General features: G+C 48.4%; 1 protein-coding gene across 12 annotated transcripts in view; it reads right to left on the bottom strand.

The window, feature by feature from the left end:
• TIAM1 (TIAM Rac1 associated GEF 1) overlaps positions 1-24,790 on the bottom strand; it is a 155,895-nt gene that overhangs the window by 23,390 nt on the left and 107,715 nt on the right. For all 12 annotated transcript variants that reach the window (XM_085567164.1, XM_085567400.1, XM_085567308.1 and 9 more), the window contains 7 exons: positions 23,193-23,339; positions 20,727-20,801; positions 20,096-20,266; positions 14,690-14,794; positions 12,629-12,710; positions 7,981-8,067; positions 5,334-5,558 (listed from right to left, as the gene is read on the bottom strand). In XM_085567164.1, the coding sequence (XP_085423290.1) occupies positions 5,334-5,558; positions 7,981-8,067; positions 12,629-12,710; positions 14,690-14,794; positions 20,096-20,266; positions 20,727-20,801; positions 23,193-23,339 (892 nt within the window). The remainder of the gene's footprint in view (positions 1-5,333; positions 5,559-7,980; positions 8,068-12,628; positions 12,711-14,689; positions 14,795-20,095; positions 20,267-20,726; positions 20,802-23,192; positions 23,340-24,790) is intronic.

Here is a 24,790-nt window from a genome sequence, read left to right as displayed (position 1 = left end):
TAAGCCACCCCTTTTCCTGTGTGCTGAAGCCCCATTTAACCAGTTTCCTGCAGTTCCAGCCAGCAGACAGGAATCTTTCACAGGAGCAGACACACAGCACATGTGCTCAGGCTGCTCCTGATGCCTTTGGCCAGCAGGGACCCAAGCAGGTTTACCTGCTGCTTGTTAAATGCAACCAGAGCAATAAAGCTGCACACGTTCCTGCCTGTGAATAGCTCCCAGCTCCCGTCCCACTTCTGTCAGGATCATTCCATCATCTGCTTTTTGCCCTGTGAATCCTTATTTAGCTCTGCCAGGAGAGTGAGCGTGCTGCTTTCCCTCCTTCTGACCACTGCCATTTCCTGCCTTCATGGGACATGAAGGAATTAGAAGGGGAAATTCAAAAAAGCAGCAGGAAAATGGGGTCAAACCCCAGTGTGTGGCCCCAGCACAGAGGGAGATCACAGGAACCCCTCAGCAGGGTCATACCTGTGACAGTGTGACCAATGTCCATTCCACTTGTGACTAGAACCAGAACAAGAGAAGGAAGTTTTCTATCACTGAAGCAAAGGTGCTGGGGCTTAAAGGCCTGGAGGATCATGGAAAGCTTCACCACCAGCCCCACACTTGGCTATAATTTTCCATGTTTCCTGCTTCCAGTTTGCAGGGCTGGTGTTTTAATGAGAATTCTACAATGTGTGGGACTTCTCCTAAAGCCTCCTTCTTGCTGCCAAGCTGTATATTTATTTATTACTATTTATATATTTATTTCAATGCCATGGGAATAAATATTCTGAGCCAAGCTCTGCCAGCTGCAGCACAAAGCTCCAAGTGTGCACCCTGCTAACACAAAATGCACACCAGGAATCCTGCACCTCAGTGCCTAAGCTTCAAAAATACCCCAATAGCATCTATTTGGGCAGTTTAACAGCAGCTTCCTTAATCCAAATGCTGCCAGAGAATGGCCCTGTTATGACAACAGAGTGCCTTGTTGAAGAAGCTCTGTCATTAAATGCACCATATTTGCTAGGAGTTGTAAGGGAATGGTGTCTAGGATTAAATTTTCATTTAAGACGGCATTTCATCTATAAATCTGCAGTAAAACAGGGGAGTATATCCTTTTTTCTTCCTTGCAGAAGAATTCTAGTTTGCTCTGAAACACTGAACTATGAGGAGCATGTGCCCTGGGATGCTGGGAACAAGGGATTCACTTCCATGGGGAAATGGGGAACAAGGGATTCATTTCCATGGGGAAATGGGGAACAAGGGAATCATTTCCGTGGGGAAATGGGGACGAGGGATTCATTTCCAGGAAGAAATGGGGACAAGGGGTTAATTTCCAGGAAGAAATGGGGAACACCAGTCTTGCCTCCTGCAGGTCCAGCCCTGGCGAGGCAGCACCACAGCAATTTGGGGAATTCGGGAAGAAAAATGAACTCTTAAACTGAAGCCCTCCGGTGGCTGCTGCAGGAAGTGCCCTGGAATTGCTACATCAAGAACAAGAACAGTGCTACAATGAGCCTGAAATCAGCCCCGTGAAAATAACCCTGAAGAAATTAGGGTCACTGGTGGCTTCAGGTGATTCTGAAATCCAAATTACTCAGCCCAAGGGGGCCCGTGATGGAAGAGGATGGAATAAAAACCAGTGGCTGCTCTTACAGTGCAGCAGAAGTTTCAGTTTTACAGCACGGATTTAGCCTGTGTGTTAAATAGCTGCTCTCTGAGCCACAAAATAACAAACTCTCTAAAACACCCACTGGTTCCTATCTAGCAGACTGATACACCCACTGCAAGCAGGGGGGCACTTTCTTTTTCAGTTTTTATCCATTCTGCATGGTGATTTATGTGCTTGACATTGGATAATGTCAAGCACATAAATCTCAAATTCTGCTAAATCCAGGAGCAGGCAAAGCCTAAACCTCAGAGACTCTGTCCCACACTGAAAGAAGGGAGTGAATAGTGAGGAGATCACAAAGAAATCTGGGTACTACTCCCATTCCCAAATCCCCTTCTAATAGCAGAACACCTTCCTGATGCTCTGAGGAGATCCAAGGCTGTGCTCCCAGCTTTCAGCTCTCATTCCCTGCACCCAGGGGAGCAGAATGGGCAGGCAGAAGACTCCTCGTGGGGTGGGGGAGACAGACCCCACTGATCCTTTTAGGCACTAAGGAAAACCTGCTGTGGGGCTCCAGACAGAACCAGAGTTAATCCTCCTCTGCCACATTTATGCAGGCTGTGTGTTAGCAGGAGAGAACCCAAGCAGGAGAGAACCCAGAGCCAAGAAAAGCAGTAGTAGATGAAAGGAACAAAACTTGTGGCTCTGCAAAGGCAGCACAGCATCCATCATGCCCAGGATGACAGTTCTCACATCAATCAGAGATAGAAAACCCAAGGTCACTTCCAGAATAACCTGTTCAGCAAACAGAGTGAAGTAACCATGGCCACAGAGTTGATTTGCTGCTCCAGCCCCAAGCTCAACATGTGCAAGGGACTTCCAGGTGATGGAAGAGCTGCAAGCGATGTCAGATTTAACAGGAGCTCTGGCAGACACTCCAGGGAGGTCCGCTCCCAAAAACACAGCCCTGCTTTGCTCCCTTACACCTCCCACTGAGCAGTAAGGCACCAGGAAAGCTTCCTCAAAAAAATAAAGTAAACCTATCTTTCATATTTTGAAAATACACAGTATCATTTGCCTCATACAAAAACAAAAATCTACTCTTTGCTGCCTTCACAGCTGAAGGAGGATTGCTAGGGAAGAAGATAATGCTGAGACACCAGCGTGATCCTAGACCCAGATGCTGGATTCCTGGAGAAGGGATATGCCCACAGGTGCTGTGTGCCCACTGGCACTGTCACCCTGCAGTGCCTCAGCCACAGACAGAATCTGTGTCCTGTAAATAAAAAAGCATCCAGCAGAAATCATGGAGCTGATCTGCCTGGCCAGCCAGACTGCCTGCAATCAACAAGGTCACAAATAAATAGGTCACTGGGTATTTCATACTTCACTGCTCTATGCAAGAAGCTGTGGAGTCAAGAACAAAAATCTAAAATAACACCACAGTATCCCAAATACAAGCACAGACCCCTTTTAAAATGTCACATGGATTCCACTTCAGGTAACAGGAGCAGAAAAGGCAAAGCTTCAGTAAAACACTGTGCTTTACACACACCTCACTGGAGGGAAACGGGTGGGGAACATCACCTGCCTCCCAGACACACACTTAGGTGCAGAGCCCTGATTTCACTCCCACCCTGGGCTAAACATCCCAAATTATTTCATGTGGCAGCCACAGAGGCTGCCAGGGACACCTGCACTCCCTCCTGCTGGCTGAAAGAAATATTCCCCTTTTGGGGAGGAACAGATCCCAACCCAACACTCCCTGTGCTCAGAAGGAATGTGTTGGGAGAACACAGAAATCTCTGCTCCCAGGGCAAACACCTCAGGGAAAAGCCACATCCGAGAACCCAGCACTCAGGGTTTCAGTGACAAATCACAGGCAAAGACAAGAGGCTTGTGAAAAGCTGCTGTTGAGCAGCAAATGAGGGCATCTTGTGGCCAGCTATGAAAATGTACAAGACAACTACCTTGATTTTCCAGCACAAAAGCCTAATTGGGAAAACTTCCATGAAAATTAAAAAGGGAAAATTTCATTAAAATGTTGAATTTTAACTGCCTCTGTAGGTTTAGTCCACATCTTACACGAAGTTGCTTTTTGCAGAACCCCCTCAGAAGGATTTGCAGTAAGCTCTCTGGAAGCTTTACTTGCTCCCTGTTTTCCACTTGCTATGAATATCACACTCCCCAAAGCCGTCTCAGAACAGTTTTGATTACCTAGAAACTACTTAATTCTGGCAATTCAACTGACTTTTCCTGTATTTTAAATTATTCCAAAAAACTGAAGCAAGAGGCATGACCATTGTCCTCTTCTGCTGCCAGATCTGGAGGAGCAAGTAGAAATTCAGGAACCAAACTCATGGCAAACAATTCCCGGCTGCTAAAGATTAATTTTCTGCCAGCTGGGTTCTCTGAGCAGGGTAGTGTGGTGAGCAGGAATGCCCCTTCCCATGGCACTGTGCTTTGGGATCACCTGCATATATCAGGCTGTAATGTCAATCCCTATCCATAGGTGTTTTAAAACATCCCTGTGAGTTATTTGTGCATCTCCCCAAACACACAGAGCCCCTGTGCTCCTGGCTGACCCCAGAGAGGGTGGATCACAGAGCCACAGAATCTCCTGAGCTGGAAGGGCCCCACAAGGATAATCCAGTCCAGCTCCTGTCCCTGCACAGACACCCCAACAATCCCACCCTGGGCATCCCTGCAGCAATGTCCAAATGCTCCTGGAGCTCTGTGGAGCCATGCCCATGGTCTGGGCAGCCTGGGCAGTGCCCAGCACCTCTAATATCCAACACAAACCTCCCTGGCACAGCTCCAGTCGTTCCCTGTCACTGTCCCAGGGAGCAGAGATCAGAGCTGCCCCTCTGGAGGAAGCTGCAGATCTCAGTGAGATTCCCCTCAGTCTCCTCTCCTCCAGCTGAACATTCCAAGTGCCCTCAGCTGCTCCTTGTGTGGCTCCTCCAGATCCTTCACCATCCTCATGTCCCTCCTTTGGGCACTCTCCAACAGCTTAAGACCTTTTTTATGTTGTGGTGCCCCAAAGAATTAAAGAGTTAAATAATGCTTTAACTCTTCCTCCCCTTAACACACATAGATCCATCCCTGTGGGCAGATCCAGAGGAAAAAGCACCTCCTGATCTTCCCAGAAGGGAGCACTTGGTTCTGTGACTGTCCTGGGCCCAGCCCAAGGATGTGAGGTGCCTGTGGTTATGGCACAGGTGTCACAGGCTGATGGTGGGCATGGCCATCCATCCCTCCCCCTCACTCCTGCCCTGTCCCTCCAGTCACTCATGCCTGCTTGCAGCTGCCAGGGAGAAAATCAGGTGAGTGGGTGCAGGCAAATAGAAGGAAGGTAAAGAAAGGAAAGGTAACACCCTGAAGACAGAGTCACAATAACAATAATGGCCATCAAACACAGACTCATGATACTCTGCTGTCTCCTGCCTGGCCCCACACAGTCAGAACTGTAGTCCAGCACATCAGTTAGAGATCAAAGACACTGAACCTGGCACCTGTTTCTCCAAGAAGGACACAGTGAGACAGCCTGACCAAGAGCTGGCAGCCTGGTAACTTCTACACACTGTAAGTAAGCCCAGTTTTGTGCTGCTATTTTAAAGATCTTTGCTGGGCTCTGTGACTTCCCATCTTGCAGAGTCCCGGCTGCACCTGGCCAGCGCAGGCTGCAGCTCCCCTCCCTCCCAGCACGCAATGATGGCCTGCCAGCCGAGCCCAGTACCTTGGCTGCCCGCGGGGAAGGGCAGGCCGCTGTCCCCGGGCTCTGGGGGGTTCTCTGGGCGCCGTGGCGGGGGCTGGCCCAGCCTCTGGGCCTCCTCTGGCTCGGGGTGGGTGCGCACGGTGAGACACAGCGAGGGCTGCACCAGGGCATCCTTCAGCAGCGCCGAGTCCAGCTCCTCAGCCACTCTCTGGTTGATCTCCAGCACCTCGTCCCCGGCTTTCAGGCCTGTGACACAGAGGAATGGGTCAGACTCGCACAGCACTGCTCCCCACAGACACCAAGGAGCTCATCAAGGATGGTGTTTGTGTCTAGACATAATAATTATTGACTGCAGATGACACTGAAATTTGGTGGACCTCGGGAGATCTGCTGTCTGGCTGCTCCTCCAGTGCCACCGTAAGAGCAGAGTGCCCAGAAGTCCCATGCAATGTGACAGCAACAACTGATTCCCTTTTTCCCCACAGCACAGCTGCTGTGCACGCTGCACCCTACAGCACAGTGACCCTTCCTGAATGCCAAGGCAGCACATGGATCCTCAGAAGGCAGATCTGAGCCCTTGTTTAGCCCTGGCTTTTCTGCCAGCCTGATTCCAGGAGTTATTTATAGCAGCAGAGCCCCAGGGAGAAGGGAATGTGCAGGGAAGCAGCTGATTCCCCGGATACTGAGGACAGTGTGCAGCCCTGCCAGGTGACATGGCAATCCTGACCTGCCAGGTGACATGGCAATCCTGACCTTCCTCATGGCCAGCCAGGCCCTCCCTGAGCAGCAGCAGTGAGCTGGAGCAGGGTTTAATCCAAATAACCCCGGGGGCAGACAGGCAGCAGCACCCAGGGAATGGCAGTGCCGGAGCCCCAGCTGCTGCACCATCCCCAGCTCCACCCTTGCCTTTACAGGGGTAAAGCTTTACAGCTGGAATTCATAGTGGCCACAGGACAGGGGTGACCATCCCTGCCCTGTGCTGGCACCCTGAAAGCCAGGATGAAACCTCTAGGAGACAGACTGCTGGCCCACACTGTAGGAAGAAACTTTCTTAGCAAGGGAGCTTCCTTAGGAAAATGGAGATCTCCCTAAATGCACGTAATTGTGCCCAGAAACTCTAGTGTGGTGTGCAGTTTCAGGGAGAATAAAATGAACTAGATAGAGTAGCTACAAAGCAAATGGACTGTAAAATCATAGCTGAAAGAAGGACAAAACAAGGCAAGTCAAGCATTTCGCTTTACTTAATTTATTCTACTTAGTGATTCTGTGGCATAATAGGAACACAGTAACAGGCCTGCAACCATAAACATTGGATCTGGGCTTCATTTACTCTTTGCAGTCTTTGTTTTGGATTGTCTGGGATAAAGCCTCACATCTATCTCAGTGCAATAATTCCAATAAGGCCAACAGAAAATACAAAAAGGATAAATCACAAAAATCACCAGGAGAAAATAAAAGTCTTTTAATTGGAGGAAAGATTAGAAATTAAATGCAGCATCTCATCTGATGGAGAGCAGTCAGATGCAGACAATGCATGTAAATAATGGGAGGCACAGAGAGTTTTCCTCCCTTCCTGCCACTACTCCAGGGAATCTTGTCCCAGTATCCTGCTGACTGCTGTTCCTACAGAAGTGCCTCGCCAGGTCAGCTCTGAGCAGCTCCGCATCCCTGAGTTGTTTCCAGTGCCTGTGCTTGCACTGCAGCCCCGCAGGAGGCACTCTGTGCTCACACATCCACCCAAACTGCTCTCCCAGCAGTAACCAAAAGCAAAGCAGGGAAGCCCTGATGAAACCCCCACCCACCCGCTCCTAACACTCACTGTGCTCCACACAGGAACCCACAGCGTTTCCCTGTGGCAGCCTGAGACCCCCCAGCCTCTGCCAGGGCTTTTGGCAGGATATCCCTCCTGTTAAACAGGGAATGTTGCAGGTCTGAGGGACAGGAAAGAGTAAGATGGGCTTTTCATGTTTAACACACACCTACGTGGGTTTCTGAAGCTGGGGTGCACCTCCAGGCTGTCCCCTATTCCCTGACCACTGCTCCTTCCTTCCTCTTTCTGCCTCCACCATGCCCCTTTGGCCACTCATTCTCGACCACACTGGCCAGCTCCACCAGCCCAGGTCCCAGGAGCTGCCAGGGCAGTTTTCCATCAGCTGGACTGGCTCAGCAGAGTGCCAGAGTCAGCACCAGGCCAAGGGTGCAGCAGCCTGGGGAACAGCAGCCTTGGAACAGCTTCTGGCAAGGGCCAGCTGCTGAATAAGCTCTGTAAGGCCATGAAAGCCCTTGTCAGGAGAACTTCTGAGGGCTCTGCACACACCCATGGGCTATGAAGAGATGAGGATCTTCTCACCCCTCATGGTCTCCATGTTCTAGTCCAGAATGTGGGTGGGTTTCAGCTGCCCAGCTCCCTGCCCCTGTGCAGCAGGGGAGGCAGAGGATGGAAGTGCAGTGCCATGCTTGGCCTCAGCTTGGATAAGCTGTACTGAAGCAGACCCTGCTCTGCCTTGGGACCAGCCTGGCTATCCCCTGCTGGCTTCTGCCTCAAGCACTGCCTGCAAAGGCTGGGAGCAGAACCAGAGGCAGCATCCTAGCCACAGGGAGCACTGAGATGCTTCCACATATTCATGTGGCAGTGACTGACCTGGGAGGGCTCTGGGGAGTGTTTTACCTTTCCTGAAAGCCAGGCCCGTCTCCTTGACACTGTTCACGTACAGCCGGCGAATCCCCTCCTCTTCCACGGAGGACAGAGAGAAACCTGGGGAGAAACCCATGAGAAGTCAAAGGAAGCCAGCCCCTTCCAGGGTGTCCCAGCCACATGCCCTGCAGCCAAGGCTGTGCTGTCCCTGCCATGAGCAGGTGGGAATCCCTCCCCTCAAACCTTTACAAACTCAACGGGCAAGTTCAGCAATCAAAGTTACTCTAACAAATCCTGAACTGAATTTCTGAGTGCATATACCAATTATCTACAGACATATTTGAGGACACCACAGCTGCAAAGCCTTAGAACAGACTCCCAATTATCTTGCCATCAAAGGTCACTCCAGGAGGTTTTGCTGTTTGCAGACAAAGCTGCACAGAGACATGGTTTGGGACAAAAGCTGGGAATCCAAGAGCCACGATGTGCCACGCCAAACTCAGGCAAGGCACAACACCTCCTACCAGAACAGAGTGCTGGCCTCTGCTTTTTGAGATTCCCAGGCTGGGCATGTTTGTAAAAATGTCCCTTCCCCTTTGCAGCTGCTGCTGGCACAGCCTGTCATTTGCCAAGTCTCTGGGCATATGTTTCATGCTCATCGGAGACCTGCAGAGCAGTCTTGGAGTGGAAGTGCTGACACAGCCTCATTCTAAACACTGCAAATGGGACTGTGAGCTTTGGGCTGGGGGATTTTCCTGCCATTTGTGGGTGACACAGTAAGATAACAACCATAAAGGAAATACGACTGCCAAGTTAAATGCAGGTTGTTTGTTTACTGTGGAGAGTTATCTAAAGCAGAACATTTGCCTTTCTGAAACTTCATTACTCCCTAAATGAGTGCAGGCAACCATTTGCTCTCTCTTTTTCTAGAGACTAGAAAAACATTTACAAACCTCTGGAGGGAGTTGCTTGTTTTGACACAGAATCAGCCACCAGCCAAGCGATGCAGATGTGCTGGGAGCCTATCCTGACTTTAGGACTCCTTTCAAGCTGATCCTTATGGCTGAGAGTTATTTTTTCATCCATGATTTAAAAATAAAATTAAAAAAAAAGAAGGAAAGAGGGGGAAGAACGTGGCAGCTCAGAAGTGAGAGGCATATGGCCTTTCATGGCTTACTGAGCTACTTGGAAGCTGCATGTGAGCTACTTGGGCTGAATCAAATGAAATTTGTGAAGCTCGCTCAACACACCGGCTCTGGCAGAGAGAAGAATCCTCGACTAAAAGAGCAGCTGCAAAACATAGTAGTTATTGGCTGTCATCACCACAAAGCCTATCTGGAAAACCCTGGAAAAACAGCAGAGTGTGCCCAAGGCTGCAGTCTGAGTCAGTACAAAGCACCAGTTCCTAAGAGTCCTTTTCAACTGAAATGCTGTTTTGGGCCAAACACCACATGTTAAAACCAAGCTGAGGGGCAACTTAGGCTCTCACTGGGAGGAGATTAGTGTGCCCAAGCAGCCCCAGGCTCCATTTCTCCTACAAGGAAAGGCTGATAGAACTGGGACTGTTCAGCCTGAGGAAGAGAAGCTTTGGGGTGAGCTCACTGCAGCTTTCCTGAAGGGAGCCCACAGGAAGGATGGAGAGAGGCTCATGACAAGGAGTGACAGGACAAGGGGGAATGCCTTCAAACTGAAAGACAGCAGGTTTAGATGGGATTTTGGGAAGGAATTCCCTGTGAGGGTGGGCAGGCCCTGGCACAGGGTGCCCAGAGAAGCTGTGGCTGCCCCTGGATCCCTGGCAGTGCCCAAGGCCAGGCTGGACACTGAGGCTTGGAGCACCCTGGGATAGGGGAAGATATCCCTGCCCATGGCAGAGGATGGAATAGGATGAGCTTTAAGGTCCCTTCCAACCCAACCAACAGAACTGTGGTATTCCCGGATTCCTCCATGAGAAGGCCTCTGCCTCCTTCAATCCATCAGGCCTAAATGCACACATAGCTGCTTCTTAATTCATCTTTCAGCCATACCCATAAATCCTGCAGTTATTCCTGGCAGAAAGGGTATAAGGAGCAATTACACAGGTTGTCATCAACTTTAAGAGATGAGAGATGGGCAGCTAGCAACAGCCTGGAAGCGGTAATGTCACACACCCACTTAACCCCTCCACAGATAGAATGTGACCCTGTCCTGCTGTATTCCCACAGCTGTGACAGCGGCTGGATCTCCCAGAGCTTGCAGCAAGAGTGCCAGTGCTTTCTCAGCCAGGCACTCAGGTGAGAAACATCTCACCCCAGTGGGTGTGCAGTCTGTACACACGTGGGGACAGCAGGAATGAACAGTTCCCATCTGACTGGCTTCCACAGGGGCTCCACACAAACATCGCGGCAGAGGAAGGGCACGAGTGGGTGGAAGCTACAGTGATTGCATAAGCTGACATTCCTGCCAAAAACATTATCATCAAACTGTGCACGGACTCTGAAACACAGGTGGAAAGAGATGGGTGGTGACCCAGGCAGAGCCTTCTCTTCACTGCAAAGTTCTGATGACAGGAGAACAAAAATCTGCATCTCTGAGTACACGTGGCTTTGAACAAATCCACCTCCAGATAATCCCCTCAGCCCTCTGGCATAACCAGATACATCCACCAGCTGGAATGCAAGGATTCTTCCTGATTTTTGCCCTCACAGCCCTGGCAAAGAGAAAAGAGTACCAGCCAAAGAGGGAGGAACATCTGTGCTCAGGCATCAGTAAAGCATCCTGTGAGAGATCCAACACTGGCCAGACCCTCCAGGAGTGCCTCTTACTACCACAAACACACTGCTGGGAGAAGAAACACCACAGAAAGTTCCCAGGTGAGCTCTCCTGAGGTGTGGTCTTGGAATGAGGTGATCTTTAAGGCCCTATCCAGCCCAAACTGCTGCAGGACTGTGTGATTTCAGCACACATTTGTCATTGGATGAACATGCAAGGAGACACATACATACCACAGAAATCCTTCTGCCAATTAGAGGCAAACCACATTTGGCTATTTTCCCTCAATGAGAGAAAAGTCAGCTTTTTTGGGGTGCTTTTAGCATTCCCTGCTGTAGGGTCAGAGCACTGCACAGCTACATCCCAGCCTCACACAGCTGATCTCATCTCACAGGACACCACAGTGCATTTCACATTTTTTTCCATTCTTCACTTAGAAAAAAAGAAGAAAAAGAAATAAACAGGAAATGCTATGAGAGCCCCAACTCTTGCAGTGCTTTCAGGCATGAATATGAATCCTAAACCATCACTGGGCTGGTGAATATTTCTTTCTTAGGCCTTCAATATTCAAGCCCCAGCCAGTCCCACTGCTTTGTAGCAGAGCTCAATATTCCAATGGCCTGCAGCTGTATAATAAGCGGTTTGGGGATTCAGAATTATTCTAGCCATTAAAACAGAATATTTAGATAAACCACAAAAATATGCAGATTGGCTTCCTGTGGGAGAGGTTGCACAGATAATTCTAAAATACACTCCAGAATTGTAACTGCCAGGCCAAAGGGCAAACTCACCAGGCTTGGAGGGCTGTAACCTGAAATACCTGGAAGCTGAAAAGTATGAATTACAGAGAGATGAGAGATTCTGCTGAAATTACACAGGGAGACCCTTCCCTGCTTTCTGTTTCACACACAGAATCACAGAATAATGAGGTTGGAAGAGACCTCTAAGATCATCAAGTCCAACCCACGCCCTAACACCACAACTAGACTATAGCACCAAGTGCCATGTCCAGTCTTTTTTTAAACATATCCAGAGATGGTGATTCCACCTCCTCCCTAGGAAGACAATTCCAGTATTTTATTATTCTTTCAGTGAAAAAAATTTTCCTAATATCTAACCTAAACCTTCCCTGATGTACCTTGAGACTGTGTCCTCTTGTTCTGCCAGTTGCTGCTCGGTGGAAGAGATCGACCCCCACCTGTCTACAACCTCCCTTCAGGAAGCTGTAGAGAGCAATAATGTCAGCTTATTGTTCTCACAGCTGTGCCACATGTCAGATCCTGGCTCCAGGCGTCCATGGGACATCCTCGAGGGCTGAGCATCCATGGGACACCCTTGAGCCCTGGAGCCAGGCATCACCAGCCTCAGGAATGATGGGACCAGGCAGGAACCCACCTTGGGTGGCCCTGGCAGGTGAGAAGAAGCCAAACAGACTCTCTGGAGCTGCCTGGCCACAGGACTCAGATGCCTCATACCCCCAGCGATGCTCCCGAGGAGGGGGTGAGGAGGAGGGAGCAAGGAGTGGGACAAGGAGGAAGAGTGGAGCTGCAGGGCCCTGCAGGCTCTGGGCAGCGTGGCCAGCCCCAGCACAGCCTCCAGCAGGGCCCTGAAGGCTCTGTGTGAGATGTGACAACTGGCAAAGGATGTTGCTCCCACCTACACACTCAGTTGGTGCTGCTGGGAGCAACTACAGCAACAAGCAAACATTTATCCTCCTGCACATCCTGCAGCTCCAGGAGAGCCACGTTCAGAGCACTCCAAACAAAGCTGCCCTCCTCCAGGGCAGGTGAATGTTGCTGTGGGTGGCTCAGGAATCAGAAATGCTTTTCTCACTGTGCTCAGGAGACCTTTCAGGTACATCAGTAAACAGTACGCAAGAACCTGCTAGAACTGACTGGGAAGAAAGAGCAAAACAAGGCAGGGAGTAACTCACCATAAATATCAGAGGATGCATCAGACTTCTCCATCTGAATGTGCTGGGTAATTTTCTGACAGATTTCTATTTCCTTGTACAGCTGAATAGAGGGAAAAAAAAAAACAAACACAAAAATATGTTACTGTGGGAGGACACGTCAACTGTAATCATTTGGAACAGATTTTTGGGTTTTAATTACAGGCAGAAGAGAGGGACTGTGGTCATTATTTATCAAACAGTTTCTCTCCACCTGTGTGAGAGGCATTAGCAGTGTCACTCAGCTCTGCTGTTAGAATACAGTTAGAGAGGGAGAAGCAGTGTTTTCCCACCCCCTCCACAAAACAGAGCGTGCATCTATTTCCCTCAGTCAATACCATCTTGAGTGCAGGATAAACAGAGCCTCTGTTCCCATTTTTCTAATTTACAGGTAGCAATAGCTTAATGTTTTATATTATTTTAATGAAGACATTGCAAGAATTCAATTATTCAACAGCATTAAAATCACAAGAAGCGATTTTGTTTCTTAAATACATTTCTTCATTATCAGACTATCAGATTTGCTACACCTCAGCCTGACATTTCACCCTTAACACCTTTATTTGTACCAAGGAAAGCCCCCAAGTCTTTGAAATGGTCATTAGCATCCTTCCTGGGAGACCAGGACAAATTCACACCTAGGCAACAGCCCAGAAGTCCCTCCTTCCAGCTGCAAATCCCTCTGCCTTTCAGCACTGAAGTAACAAACCAGCCCTTTGTCTTCGGAAAAAATCACGGCCCACAGGTGAATATTAATTCTGTTTACATGCTGCTGTGAGCATGTAAAAATGCAATTCACAATAATCAGCATTTTGAAACTCAAGTGTTTGGACTGCAGTACTAAACTATTCCTTTATAAAAGGAGCTTGTTTGTAATTTCCCTAATAAATACAATTTTCTCTCCTGCTTCTATCAGCACTGCAAAAATCAGTATTACAAAATAGTTAATATATTACAGAATAGTTACAGCCCCATGGAAGTAACTCCATGCTCTCCCCAAACAGGCCCACACAGAGAATCAATCATACAAAGTGTGTTGGTTTAATATCCCCATATCAGACATCATCCTGCAACACCCATCTCCACCATTCCCTGCACGGTCCCACTGACAGAGTTTTGGGTTAATTACAGCTTTTGAATAAACAGTAAGTGATGACTCTGTCAATCCTACACCCTCTCAACACAAGTCCCTAGAGTCTTTCCAGACAACTGTCTCCTCTGAGTTTTAATTTTCCCCAACTGTATCACACTTCCCAGTCCTAGCACTCCTCTAGCACTTTCTCACTATTTGTTGTTGTTGTTGTTGACAGCATTAATGGAAAATCCCAGAAGTCCTTTGCTAAACAAGCAAACCCTCCATAACTAGCAAAGTTTTACCTTTTATAAGTTAACCAGTCACCAGTGAAAAGGACTTTAAAAAGGTTTACAGCATGCCTGTGTAAAATCAGAGTTAAAGCATGACACTAATCCTGTTTAGTCTTTTTTTTTTTTTAATCTCTCATGGCAAAATTCCTTTGAAGTCTGCTTTCGAGATGAATGAGATGAAAACAGCCAGCTGAGGCAATTAAGGAAGTATATTCTCACACATAACTCCAGACCTTCTTGACCTCAATCTTTACCTTACCATCAGGAAAAAAAAAAAAACACCTAACAACTTGTGTATTTTCCCCTCTTTAAAACTCAGACAGTGTGCTGATGTCTCACACCGTGTCTTTAAAACTTCCATGGACAACATGAACAACAGGAAAAGACAACTTGGAGGAAGTTAAGCTTAAATGTACCTTAGAGTGACTTTCTCAAGTTTCCTGTGGCTATCCCTCCTCTCTCCCCAGACACATCCACACACAAATATGAGCTAAACACCAACACAAGATGAAACGTTTGGAGAGGTCCCTTTGCTGAAGGCCAATTTGATATGGTCTGCAAAGCACCGTAATTGCAAGCTAAAAAGCCGAAGTCTGCCTGCTCCAGAAGGTCAGATAAACACTAATTAACTGAGCGTCCTGCTCAGTGTTATTTCATTAGCCCAGTGGGCAGCATTACCAGCTCATAGATCTCCTCCTCTGGCTTTGGCACATAGAACTGGATCTGGTTCTCCAGGAGGAACTTCAGGCGCAGGTAGTGAGCAGAGTAGTCCAGGTGGTGTGTCTGCAAGAGACAGAGGGCCTTTAGACAGAAAAGCAGTTTTCCCCCCATCTCTGATCCTCACAGGAGCAAAAACGCCCCAGCAGCACCTTCCTCCACTATCTCCTGCCCTGAAACATGAACAAACCTGGCCTTCCTGCTCTCCCCCAGGAATAAGCTCCATGTACCCACTGAGGGCACTCTGCTGACCTGGTAGTCTGCTCCCTCCCAAGCCATTCCAGGAATAAGCCTATGCTGGAACAGAAACCTCAGAGCATGCCTCTGGATAAAACCATCTCTAACTAAATGTTCTTCTAACAGAGCCAAATAGATCAGGAGAGGTGGTTTCTGTTTGGTTTGGGTTTTTTTAGCATCTTCATAATTTAGCACATAAATACGATGTGGCAGATTTCAAGCAAGGTTAATGCACACCAAAAAAAAATCTGTCTGTCCTCTAAATTCAAGGCAGCTCAGGATACACTGGCTAGAAGAAGCCAAGAGTTGCATCCTGGATTGCATCCCAGTGGAAACAGGTCACACCATTTTAATGAATTAGTTATAATTAGCTGAGGATACAGCATTTGGTCTGGGAGATGTTAACGACCTTTTCTCAGCATGATTAATAAGGTTGATATAAGCAGAGGTTAATGCAGTGTGTAATTAAAACACATTACAAGTATGATAAACACAAAGGATATAATCCAGAAGTTACTTTCAAAGTTCCTAAACTAAATCTAATGAGAAACTCCAAAGTGATTCACAGATACAAGAGGTAAATTCTCCTCACTGTCATTTCTGAAATCCCACTATTAAAGGCCTTTATACCTCAGCCTTTTCATTTTATGCCAGCAAATTACCCAGGTTTCTAAGGCTGTGCTGAAAACAATGGCTTATCTGAAAACTCATGCAAAAGCATCATTACTGCCTGTTTGTCCTGTTTTTTAAAGCCTGGCTTTTCCAGTTCCAGCCATGATCCAGCAGCACTGAGGTGAGGAGCAATGTACCTGTGGAGAACATCCCACCCTGACCTTCCACAGACACATAGAGAACAGGAAACACTTTGGAAAGCCTAGATTAGCCCAGGAGTAAAAAAAGCTACCAATAATAAGAAGGAAAACCAAACCAGATCTATTGCTGCACTCTGCAGTGCTCTGTTCAAATATGTCCAATCCAAAAATCAAATTATCCTTGGATGAAATGGAACAACCTCCATAATCCAGGTAAATTCCTAGTTAAATAAATAATGACTGAAACCTATCAAGAGCCGAAAGAAAAACAGCTGAATGTTGGAGATAGCCTTGCTCCCTCACTTTTCTTTTTTGGACAGCTTCTTGCTTGCTTTTCTCACTGATTACTGCTGTTTTCAGTAGTCTTCTCTTTACAGACACACACATACAAGCACCTCAGAAATTAAAGGGAAGCAGAATTGGCATTAAAGGGTCAGAAATGACAGAGGAGTCCTGGGTTACTTTCTGGTCAGCTTAGTTAACTGTCCCTAGACACAGAAGTGTCTTAAACAAAAACACAGAGAGGAGACCTAACCCCACTGAGTGCATCCCCAGCATGTGTCCATGTGGGGGTGTACAGGGCAGGGAACGGAGCTGGGGAAGGGCTTGGAGCACCTGGAGAGGCTGAGGGAGCTGGGAAGGGGCTCAGCCTGGAGAAAAGGAGGCTCAGGGGGGACCTTGTGGCCCTGCACAACCCCTGACAGGAGGGGACAGCCGGGGGGGTCAGGCTCTGCTCCAGGGAGCAGGGACAGGAGGAGAGGGAACGGCCCCAGGCTGGGCCAGGGGAGGCTCAAGGTGGACATCAGCAGGAATTCCCCCATGGAAAAGAACAGACTAGCAAGGGAGGTTTGGAGTGCCCATCACTGGAGGTGTCCAAGGAAGGCTGGGACGTGGCACTCAGTGCTCTAGGATGGGGACAAGGTGGGTACTGGGCACAGCTTGGACTCCTTGGTCTCACAGGTCTTTTCCAACCTGAAGCATTCTGTGATTCTGTGAAAAGCAAGCCAGGCAATCTGGAAACCTCCTCCTCCTGCCCCCAGAGGATCTCCTCCCTGTGCCCAAGCTGTTGTGCTCCTACTGCACCTCAGTGTGCCTGACGGTCAGTGCCAGCTGTGCTGCCCAGCCCCATGCCACTGCCCAAAGCCCAGGGCTGGCACAGAGACCCCATCCACAGCCCACCAACAACCTTCCCATGTGAAAGTGGCCCAAGGGATGCTTTCCAGCCTGCTCATGCAGGCAGGAATCACCACATGTGATAAATTTATCCAGTCTGGGGCCTCCAGGCACTGGGCAGAGCATCAACTGAAGACAAAACTGGGTAAAACACTTGTATTTAGAGCCACACATTTCTTTCAACAAACCCCCTCAGCCCAAGTGGATGCCATCAATCCAGTACACTGTGAACCCATCCAGGTCAGAAATTAGAGTCCTGACCACAGAGCAGCCCATGAGCCACCCCATTTAGCTAATTAACGTCCTACAGTTGCCCCAGGGATGTGTCTACTTCAAAATCTGACATTGGTTAAAGTGTTTCAAATAGGGCCATGATGTTCTGCTGAAGTGAAAGGAAAAGGTCCCTTGAATGTGGACACTGCCAGGCTGCCCTAATAAGCCAAACCATTAACCCACTTTTTGTTGCTGGGAGCTGCATCCATATGCGGGGAGGTGGGAGCAGAAACAGGGCAGCTTTAATGGTATGAATATCCTTTCAAGACCACCCAAAATACCTTTCAGCCATCCAAATCAGCTTCCTGGTTTATTTATTTCTCTCCTAATAACTCTGGCTAGGTCTGGACTAAATTAAGCAGCTAACCCTATTTAAAGCACAACCTAACAGCTCAACCGAGGTGCTCCAGAAGAAAAATTTACAGCCGGGCTGGGATCTGACTCAATAGGCTCCAAGTGCCACGGTGGGCTGGCACACAAGCCCAGCTTTTCACCCAGCCTGGCTCCTTTCTGGCCAAGGAGAGGGCCTGGCACGTTCTCCCAGCTTGGTGGGGGAGACCTTTGTGGCAGCACCACAGGAACGTGGTCATCCCATGGCTCCTGTGTGGCCCCAGCTCTCCCAGCAGGAAAACACCAGCCCAAAAGCAAAGTAAGCCCCCAGAGCATCAGGCTTAGCTTCTCAGAGACTCTGAGCACAAATCCAGAGACCTTGGGGTACCTGTTTCTTGCCCCTCATGCAGATCCCTTTGAAAAATGTAAATGGTGTGGGGGAAAAAAACCAAACCTTTCTTGCCTCACTTTTTATGCAGTCAAAAGACAAAATGCCATGTAGTCATCTAGGCTTGTTTTTTACTGCTATTATCTCTGTATTGGGTTTTGGTGTTATTATCTCCACACTGGCTCTGCCTAAATCCGTCGACAGAGTGTGATTTCCTCCTCCATTTTAAGACATACCATTATGCAAATGTTAGTAATGCATATACATTCGTTCACACTGAGCAGTGCCATCACAGAATCACAGGATGGTTAAGATTGGAAGGGACCAACTATTTCCTATCAGCTATAGAAAGCAATTTAATGCATATACACTGAGTTTTCCTGACTTCCAAGTGATGTTGCTAGTTACATCTTAGGAGAAATCTTTGAGAAACCACTTTAAAAATGCTTTAAACACTCCTCCCACCAATCTTAAATCATAAAAGTGCCACAAAGCATCCTCCAAAGCCTAACTCACTGTATAATAACAAGCAGCGATGTTAGCATAAGAACACATTTTCCACAATTACTTTAGTGCGTTTAAAGCTCTCCAACAGAAGAATCAAGCTCAGTTTAGCAGCACAGATTTAACCACATCTACAAACACGAGGAGGTTTATATGAAATGTAGAGCTTGAAATGTTTACTGTACCAGAACTTGACTGGTTCTCAGATGGCAGATGGCAAACTGATGTGAAATGATGTGGATCGGATATTAAAGGGGGGAAAATGAGCTGAATGCAAGAGACAGAAGAAAGAGATTGATTATTAAATGCTACAGAAAAAAAAAAAGGCATCTTGACAGTGTTTTTCATGCTGAAAACTCTTACAGAAAGGGAAGAAACAGATAGTAGCTCTTGAAAAAACTCACCAACCTCCCCTTCTCCTTAAACACCCCCACCCAACCGCAGCAAAAGCACAGAGAGAGACCAAACCATCAGCAGGCACCTGCTGAAGCCAGAGCTCCACCAGCTTACTCCAGCCAAGGATTCAGTCCACTGAGTTAACCATCCCTACCCAAAGGAGAACATAAATCCTAAAAATAAAGCATTACTAATAATGTGTCATCCAGCTTCCCTGTTATGCCTCTCTCCAAAAATGTCATCTTTTGCTGAAGACAAAGCAGAGCTTTCACAAGCTGCAGCGCACCTGGCAGAGATGAGCGCACCATACAATTACTGGAAATAAACGCCTTTCTCTCACCTTCCCTTTCTTTAGAAGCACATGCAACACGTTCTGAAAGTCCCCAAAGTTAACCTCTCAATAGTAATAAATGTTTTCTTTTCTCCTGCTGTTGTTGTTGTACAAAGCAGACTCACTTTTCAGAGCAGCACGTGACAGAAGTTGGGTCTCGCTCACTCTGAAAACACACATTATGCAGCTGCCAGAGCTGAAAGCCTGTGTTTAATTTGTCAAAGTTTCCAACTCTTTAGAGATGCAACTCTTTTCAATGGTCCAATGTCTCTGATACTTCATCTGGCAAAGAAATCCAGGTGGTTTTCCTTCCCCCCCACTTCAATGTCGATAAAAGCTTTCCTGTCCCCTCCTGCCACCCACATGAGGTTGGGTCTGGTTCTGCACCAAACACAGGCACCTTCTCCCATTCTTAGTGCTGCTGCTCTCCCCATGCCAGCCTGAGGGCCAGGAAGGAGGGATGGCTCCTGGAAACAGTCCCCTGGCTCCTGAGAAGGGGTGAGGCCACATCACCTGCCTGGCAAAGCAGGGAAAGGGCTGTGGGAGTGATGCAGGGCTGGGGGCACAGTGTGTCTGCACCACTGCAGTGTGGGGCATGGAGAGGGGTCCCACGCTCAGCTTGGTGCCCCTTCAGGGACTGGGTATGGCTGGCTCTGGGAAGGGCAGCAGCAGAGGAAGAGCCAGCGTGTGAAGGCACTTCCAGGCTCGTGCACAGCAGCCAGAGTGAGGAAGGCAAACCCCAGCCCGCTGCCTGGCCCTGCACCCACACCAAGTTAGCTCCAGCTGCAGGGAATTCTCTGCTGTGCTCCTGGCCTCAACATCATGGTGTAGTGTTTTTCACCTAAGAGAGAACTGGGGTCCCAGTGCAGAGCAGTCAAAGCACTGGCACAGGAGGCTGCACTGACTTCCCAGGGCACGTTTACCTTACAGATCATTTCCAGCACGTCCCGGGAGGTGTCCCCAGGCCGGACGACTGTCAGGGCAGGCTGGTTGTTGGGCAGGCAGAACCACGAGGGTGTGAAGTACTCGTGGACCCAAATATCACAGTCGGGGTTGTGCTGGTGGACGCTGCTCAGGGCCACTTCTTTCTCCCTCTAAATAAACAAAATCCATCATGACAATCCCAGCCCAACACAGCTCCCTCTTCATCAACGACCAGAGCATTATGAGCATTATCTTAGAGAGAAGATATTTTGCTCCTAAGCCCAGGCTGAAGGCTTGTCTGGACAGGAACCTGCAGTTTTCCCTGAGCAGGGTAGAGTGCCTCCTGTGCCACCCACACAGCTACACTGCTGCAGTGTGCTTCTCCTGGGATTTCACCCTATGGCTACTGGGAATGCTAGGAATGCAGCAAAAAAATAGTAGGGATGAAAGCAGATTTGAATTCAAAACTGAAATGTGCAGTGTTTCTTGGCAAACCAATGCTAACAAGGCTGTTATGGGTACTTCAGCTCCAATGCTTAGAAATGACAAAATAGCAGATCTTAGTATTTATTCTGGATTTACTGGCTGCAAACATAGGGGAAGGAGGCAGCTGTAGAGGTGGGGTTTTACCTTGCCATCTGGGACTGTGTCATCAAAGATCCCTTCAAGAGATTTCTTCACTGAATCCACTCCTTCTCCAAACACCTGAGGAACAAGAGATGGAATCTGCTTTAAAACATGAAGGTTTTAAAACATGTGCCACGGGCAGAAAATCTAACATCCAGCATGGAATTCAAACTGAGAAATACAACCATCTCCAAACATGCTGCTTTCAGAAATGTTTCACTCTTGTATAAATTTGGGATGGGGAAAACCTTCTTCAGGGTAAGAAGAAACCTTCAGGATGTGTAAGTCACATCCAGCAGTCCCTCTAACCTCTTTTTGCTTGAGCGTCTCATTCAAAAAGAAACAACAAAGAGCTGTTTTCAGCAGAGAGGGGATCCCAAACACCAGGTCAGCTCACTCCAAGTGCCATTCCTTAAATACAGGGAAGTGCTGTCCTGTGTCCCCAACCCCCAGTTCCTCACTAGGACCACTCCTCCTGAGCCCATGTGTGGCTTTACTAACACAGGTCTCCTTTGCATCAGTCTCTGTCCAGAGCTGGGCTCTCTACCAAGCTTTGCAGGGCAGTGAACTGGGGGACCTCTCCAACATTCCCTGCCTCTCTGCTGCAGATGCACTGGAGAAAAGGAAAACAGCAGCTTGATGGAAGAGAAAATGAGGTGAAAAACAAGCTGGTGATGGGGTGGTACAGGGAGATAAAGAGGCCACTTCTGCTTCAGGGCTGTCCTGACTCCCTTGGCAGAGCTGGACTAATTTTATCTCTCTTTGTGCCGAGTTTATTCACCAGTAAAAGGGGGAAATGAACACTTCCCCACCTCTGCCAATGCTGAGAACTCAGAAGGGCTCTGCTTCTGGCTGGTTTTGTAATGATCCAGCTGCCAAAATGTACTCAGCAAACATTCAAGCACAAGGCAGTGTAACCCTTCTCTAATGAAACAGGAGCTGGTAACCCAAGCACAAGCCAGAGAGCCAAAACCAACAGGATCCTGTGCAGGAGGAATGACCAAACAGGAATATTTCCAGCATCCACCCCAAATCAGCACAGGGCTGCATCAGAAGGGCAGGCAGGGTTGGTGCTGCAGCAGAATCCAATAATGAGAACTGAAAAGTTTGGTTTTATAGCTCCACATCAGCACAGACCTAGGATCAAGTTGCCGGGCTGTTAATTATTCCCTGGCTAAAATGAAGCAGGGACCGGACAGGATGGGAAAAGGTCTCTGCCTTTTGGGGATTTACAGTTGGTTGCTTCCAATAGGCAACACTTTGCACAAGCAAGGGAAATGTGTTCAGGCACTGCATTTAGACACTCTGCTACTTTCTCAAAACTTGACATTTTTTACAACTCTCTCCACAATAACTTTCCTGTAACCTGGAACAGAATCCCTCTCCATGTCTGTGCTGTGGAGGCGTGAGGGGGGCAGGATCAGGGGAGGCAGTGTGAAGAATGCAATTATCTCCACTGAAAGGAAAAACAGAAGGGGGGAGCTCAAGGGGGAAAAAAAACAGCTTTGAAAACACAGCATGGGCAGGATCCCAGCTCAGGATGAGAGATTTGGGGCAAGTAAATACAAAGCAATGGGGATGCTGCAGCATCAGCACAAGGAACTGCAAATGTGCTCAAGGAGCTACATTCCAGCCAAGCCCTGGGCTTTTGCTCAGCCTCTAAATATCAGGTGAACTTTCAGTGTCTCATTCCAAAAAGCTGATCATCCTCTGCTGAACAAAACAAACACCCCCCCACATTTCTTGTGCTGCTTGAACAGACAGCACAAGAAATCACAGGGCACAGAACAGCGTGTGTCCCCAGCCTTTCTCCCTATAGGAAGTGAGAGAAGAGAAGAGAAAGAAAGGCAGAGCCTACATTTCCTGCAATTAGATGAGGTATGGCTCTCAAAAAGTGAAAGTTGTAATTAGGGACTGTTTGGAAAGAAAAACAGGGAAGCACCTTCCTACCACACTGGAACATGTTTTCTAGAGGAAGATCTGGGCAGTGACTGGGTGGAAACAGCACAACTTCTGCTTTTGTATAAATCTGAAGCAAAACAGGGAGTGTCCCGATGAAATGCAAAGCTTCTTGTCACTTCAGGAAGTTTTCACCAAACTCAGCTACATTTAAAGCATTGTACATCATCATTTTAAATTCAAAATAACCGAAGAAGCCTGGATTGTTTTGGGGTTTTTCCTCTACAAAGTTATATCTGTTTTACAGTGCTGCTTTGTTGCTCCTGAGGTTAGGAAAGGCACCTCCAGGAAAAGCAGCAGGAGCAGTAATGCAACAACAGAATTCAGCTAAAGAAAAGGACGAATTCCAATCCTTTGGTAGGAGCTGCTGTGCCCTCATGTGCAGCTCCAGTCCCTGATTTTGGAAGGGGATGAGGAATGCCATGACTCGGTGCCAGTGACTCTTGGTGCGAGCTGCATTCTGCCTGCTAACAAACCACCCCTGCAAACAACAATACCCCAAACTCTTACCTGGTTAATGCTCGGCCTCCCCTGCTTTTTCTTCGAGGTAGTGTCCAGCCCCCAGAGAGAAGAAAACCTGCTCCTCCTCTTGCTGGCAGACCTGGACATAGCCTGTGTCCTTCTCCTCACTCCCGACTCCCCCGTGCGAGCCGCCACCTGTCAATGCCACATGGCTTCAGCATCAGAGCTGCAGCAGCTCCAGCACACAGCCCCACCAAACTGGGGGGCCTGGGGGGGAAAAGGCAAATCCTGTGGCAGCACAGGGTTCTCGCTGCTGGCACAGTGGGGATGCTGCCAGGCCGCTGCCTTCTCTCTGCAAATTAACTCACTTCTCCCAGCATCCAATACCAAATATTGAAATGGACAGTACACACCACCTTTTTGGCATTTAATGTGAGATATTTTAAAGGAGCCTAATCCTCATAGAGCAAAACCTCAGCACCAGTGAAGGCTTTGGGCTTTTTCTTTTATTTTTCTTTTCCTAGTAAGGTCTCAAAGCTGGACATGTGAAATCTGAGATTTCCAAACTTATCTGTTGTTTCCCAAACACTCGGTCTTCCTCTTTGCTCTTTCCTGTGGCAACACTCTGGGCATCCTGGTGCTGACTCAGAAGCGAAGCAGGGCCAGATAAAGGCTTGCAGGGAGCTCATGGCATTTAAGCCTGCACTTCCTTAAAGATAAGTGACATCTGAAGGATTGAGCAAGGCACAGGAAGGGGAAAAGTGAGCTGAGATGACCCTTCCCATCAGAGCAGTGCCAGCTGCTCTGCAAAATGCCCTGTGGCAACAAGAGCCTTGCCTTTACTGAGCCCAGCTATCTGGGGCACTCTGGAGCAGATCAGTGGGACATCACTCAGAGCTGAAGTGCTCAGGCCCAACCTGAAAGCAGATTTCCCACCTGGAGGTGGCCTGAGGAGAGGAGCTCCTCTCCTGCCAAAAAGGGAGAAGTCCTGGAACACCTCAGTGCTGCATCCCCACAGCCCAGAGCAGCAGAATGGCACTGCCACACGTCTGGCAGTGCCTGCAGGAACACCCCTGTCCCCAAGGGATCTCCCAGCTGAGGAACTCGATGCAACACATATCCCAAACTACAGCCAGCATGGACAGAGGGCTGGTTGCTGCACCAGGGAACTGTGTGAGGAATGGGGGCTCTCCTTGGGAAATGTGGGTAAATCCAGGAAAATGAGAACTTGACCACTACAGCAACATCTCCATTTTCACAGCCTGGACTGTGAAAGGTTCCACACTTGTGCCTGGGACATTTATGCACAGCCACCTGGGGTAACTTAGCACATCCTTGGATGAATGTACTGAGCAACATCTTCAGGAGACTGGGGTCATGAAATCACAGAATCATTTGGGATGGAGGAGACCTTAAAGCCCATTCCATTTCCCACCCTGCCATGGGCAGGGACACCTTCCACTATCCCAGGCTGCTCCAAGTCCCATCCATCCTGGCCTCAGACACTTCTAGGGATCCAGAGGCAGCCACAGCTGCTCTGAGTAAATTCCTTTCCTGAAACCTGAGTTAGGGCTCCTAACATGAGGCTGCATTTCCCCACGTTCCTGGGGGCAAAGGAGGACATCAGAGTTTGCTGAGAGGAGAAG

This window comes from Lonchura striata, chromosome 1 (assembly GCF_050655825.1).
Source record: "Lonchura striata isolate lonStrDom1 chromosome 1, ASM5065582v1, whole genome shotgun sequence".
NCBI lineage: Eukaryota > Metazoa > Chordata > Aves > Passeriformes > Estrildidae > Lonchura > Lonchura striata.
This window is presented reverse-complemented; position numbering and strand designations above follow the sequence as displayed.